Raw genomic sequence first — 3,234 nt, forward strand, 5'->3', positions numbered from 1 at the left:
AAAATAGAGTAGCCACACCTGAGGGATCTTTGGGAATTCACTTGTAAACTTCAAGGTCCTAAGCAGCAGGGCTCCAATGGGAAGTGTTCTCCACACAGTCCACTCCACACAGTCCACTCCACACAGTCCACTCCACACAGTCCACTCCACACAGTTCACTCCACACAGTCCACTCCACACAGTCCACTGCACACAGTCCACTCCACACAGTCCACTCCACACAGTCCACTCCCTGTCTCTTATACACATCTAGATGTGTATAAGAGACAACAGTCCACTCCACACAGTCCACTCCACACAGTCCACTCCAAACAGTCCACTCCACACAGTCCACTCCACACAGTCCACTGCACACAGTCCACTCCACACAGTCCACTCCACACAGTCCACTCCAMACAGTCCACTCCACACAGTCCACTCCACTGCCGAATGCCTCTTCTTTCACCCTCTCAGTCCTCTTTCAATCATCTCCTACTTTTCTGGTCTTCTCTCCCTCTACTTGTTCTCTTCCCCGTCAGGACTTTTTAGAGATCATTATTACTCAACCTCCTCAGAAATTAACAGGCACTTTGAAAATGATCTGTGTGGTTGCATTTATGTTGAAATGTATGGGTGTTGAAGGGTCTATTAATAATACTGGTTCTACTAGAAATGTAGAGTACGTTTCCACTTAGTCTTTGAGTACTTCTGTCAAACGAACCCTTTGTGTAGAAGAAACCAGAAAGACACAGATGTCATGATGCTGAACTTTATTGTGTTATTTACATGAAGATTAAACAGGGACATGGTGATGAGGAAACCGTGTATGCTGTGATGGCCTCACCAAGGCAATGTGCAAATGTGAAATGCAAAACAGTGACACAATTAATATCTATATACTCATACACAAGGAAAAGAAACTAACTGATGTTTCCACTGTCAGACTGGGCATTGTGCTGGCGACTGACAGCTATGGGGAAAGGTAAGAGAGTGGACATGGTTTGTGTCTCCTCTCCTGCTCCTCTTCCTCATCTGACGACGATGAGGAGGAGGAGGARGAGCTATCTGAGCTCTGAGGAGAGTCTTGATCACTCCCAGAGTCATCTTCATCACCGGAGTCCGAACAATCATCATCATCATCTTGGCTTTTCTCCTCTTGCTCTGATGGAACATTGTATAGGAACAAAGCAAAGACTTTGATTAGCTATATCAGGTGTGTCAGTGTTGGAACAAAAGCCTGCACACATAGTAACTCTCCAGAACTAGGGTTAGTGTGACCACTTGAATCCAACTTCCAACAATTGTCACATAGCCACAGTGGCCAAAAGTCTTCTCCCACAATAACCTTTGTGTGCATGTGTATGATTTGGAGGGAGCCACTCACCTCTCTCCAGCCTCTCCTGGATGAGAGGAATGAACTGTTTGGCTTCTGGATTATTTGGTTCATAGACCAGAACTGGAAGAACAGAGCATAGACACATCAATCATCCACTGGTTGGCTAATTCATTCATTAATTGGTTGATTGATGCAATGAGAGACACATGAACAAAATGCACACATATAATCAAAACAATGAATGACAGAACTTTTTCATTTGACAAACAGGCTTACTCATCTGACACAGTTTCTTTGCCAGCACAAAGTCTTTCTCCATTACAGACTTGAGGAACTGAAATCACAGACACAGATGGGAGTCACAGTCCATCCAGGCAGACCCAGCCTCTCATTGTTAACCAGCAATCTGAATTCCTCCATTAATCAGGGAAAATTACATCTGATATGAATGTATTCATTTTTAGTCAGTCTAATGTGGGACTTGGTCTGACATGAACTGAAGAGTTAATTTACCTCAGCCATCAGCTCCAGCGGAGCCCTGTATCCCTCCTCCTCATCATCATCCGCCTCACCACCATCATCATCATCCTCCTCAGTGTGCTCTTCCTCCCCTTCTGGTTCAAGAGGGGGGAGGGGCTCCGCTGGAGGGTGAACACACACAGAGCAAGGGGTAGTTTGGGCCCGTGGCTGCACAAACACTCTTCCTCCTGCCCCACAAAACATCATCATCACCATTTTTCAGCAGTCATGCAAAAAAGATCGAAACATTGGTGCAAAGTTAGATTCTCTATGTTTCAATCTACCTATCTATCTATAACAACCCACTGGGCACAGATGTCAATTCTACGTCTATTCCTTGTTGGTKCAACATAATTTCATTGAAATGATGTGGAAACAACTTTGATTCAACCAACGTGTGCCCAGTGGGAATGCTCTTCTACTCTAGTAGTCCTGTCATATTCTACTGACCTGTAACAGCTGAAGCCGACTGCTGTGGTTTCTTATTATCCTTCATCTTCAGGTCTTGGCTGAGGATCACAGGCGGTCCAGCGAACCCAACACTAATGTTATTCACACCTCCTTCACAGAGCACGTCGAATCTCCCCGGTGGAGTGACCTGGGTGGAAAACAAATTAGATATACAGACTAATAAATGATAAATGCAATAGCATAGGGTTTTCTTTTTTGGGGGGGGGGGTTAGGGTTTTTGTGCTTTCTTAGTGTTGATTTACCGACCTTCATAGGATTTGATACTGCTTGTGTAGGAAGGCTACTTCTGAAAAATACCAAAACACACACACACAAAAATATGTAAATGTTTGCATCACATCAACTTGTGATGTGCAACTTTCTGTCATGGAAACTCAACACCATGTCTGATGTTTTATGACATAGTTAGAACTGGTCTTGCTGGTAATTCTTACCGGGGTGCGGCAGTAAAATACTTGGCTCCCACGGCTTCTAGAACTAAAAGAAGAAAGGGAGGGTGTCATAAATCCAGATCAGAGTAGAATGGAAAGTACAGCAGTGGTTGTTTGTTTCACCCTGCATACCAGATCTTTACACAGGCCTACATACCTTTAGGCATGTGTGTCTCAAGAAGTGAGGGGCCACCTATATCAAAAGCAGGGAAATATGATATATTTGTAACGACCCGGTATTGTGTTCTGGTGTGTGTTACTTACTGGCTTATGCAGGGGTTAATATGTCAGAGACAGATGGAAGGGTTGGGTGTGAGGTATTCGGGGATTTGGAATTGAATGTAAATAGGAGTTACTGTCTCATTGTTCTCTCTCTTCTGTTCGTGCCTTGATCTGTTCCTATGAGAGTGACTCTTGACCCGACAGGGTAACATTGTGTACGTTCGGCATTTAGCGGCGTGGGTTGTGGCCGGAACAATAGCCCAGTTTATGAATAAA

At 44.4% G+C, this 3,234-nt stretch overlaps 1 protein-coding gene across 2 annotated transcripts; it reads right to left on the bottom strand.

Moving 5' to 3' along the window:
* Positions 1 to 734: 734 nt before the first annotated feature.
* erich2 (glutamate-rich 2) lies at positions 735 to 2,925 on the bottom strand. 2 transcript variants are annotated; one of them, XM_023976814.2, is made up of 8 exons: positions 2,894 to 2,925; positions 2,740 to 2,782; positions 2,552 to 2,591; positions 2,285 to 2,432; positions 1,829 to 1,956; positions 1,592 to 1,649; positions 1,364 to 1,435; positions 735 to 1,140 (listed from the first exon to the last, which is right to left on the bottom strand). In XM_023976814.2, exons 1-8 carry the CDS (start codon positions 2,901 to 2,903, stop codon positions 950 to 952), a joined length of 690 nt encoding a protein of 229 aa, XP_023832582.1. In that variant the 5' UTR covers positions 2,904 to 2,925; the 3' UTR covers positions 735 to 949. The 2 variants fall into 2 exon arrangements, with proteins under 2 accessions (XP_023832582.1, XP_023832581.1); XM_023976813.2 differs by having other exon boundaries at positions 1,829 to 2,022.
* Positions 2,926 to 3,234: the final 309 nt, after the last annotated feature.

Source organism: Salvelinus sp. IW2-2015, linkage group LG32 (assembly GCF_002910315.2).
Source record: "Salvelinus sp. IW2-2015 linkage group LG32, ASM291031v2, whole genome shotgun sequence".
NCBI lineage: Eukaryota > Metazoa > Chordata > Actinopteri > Salmoniformes > Salmonidae > Salvelinus > Salvelinus sp. IW2-2015.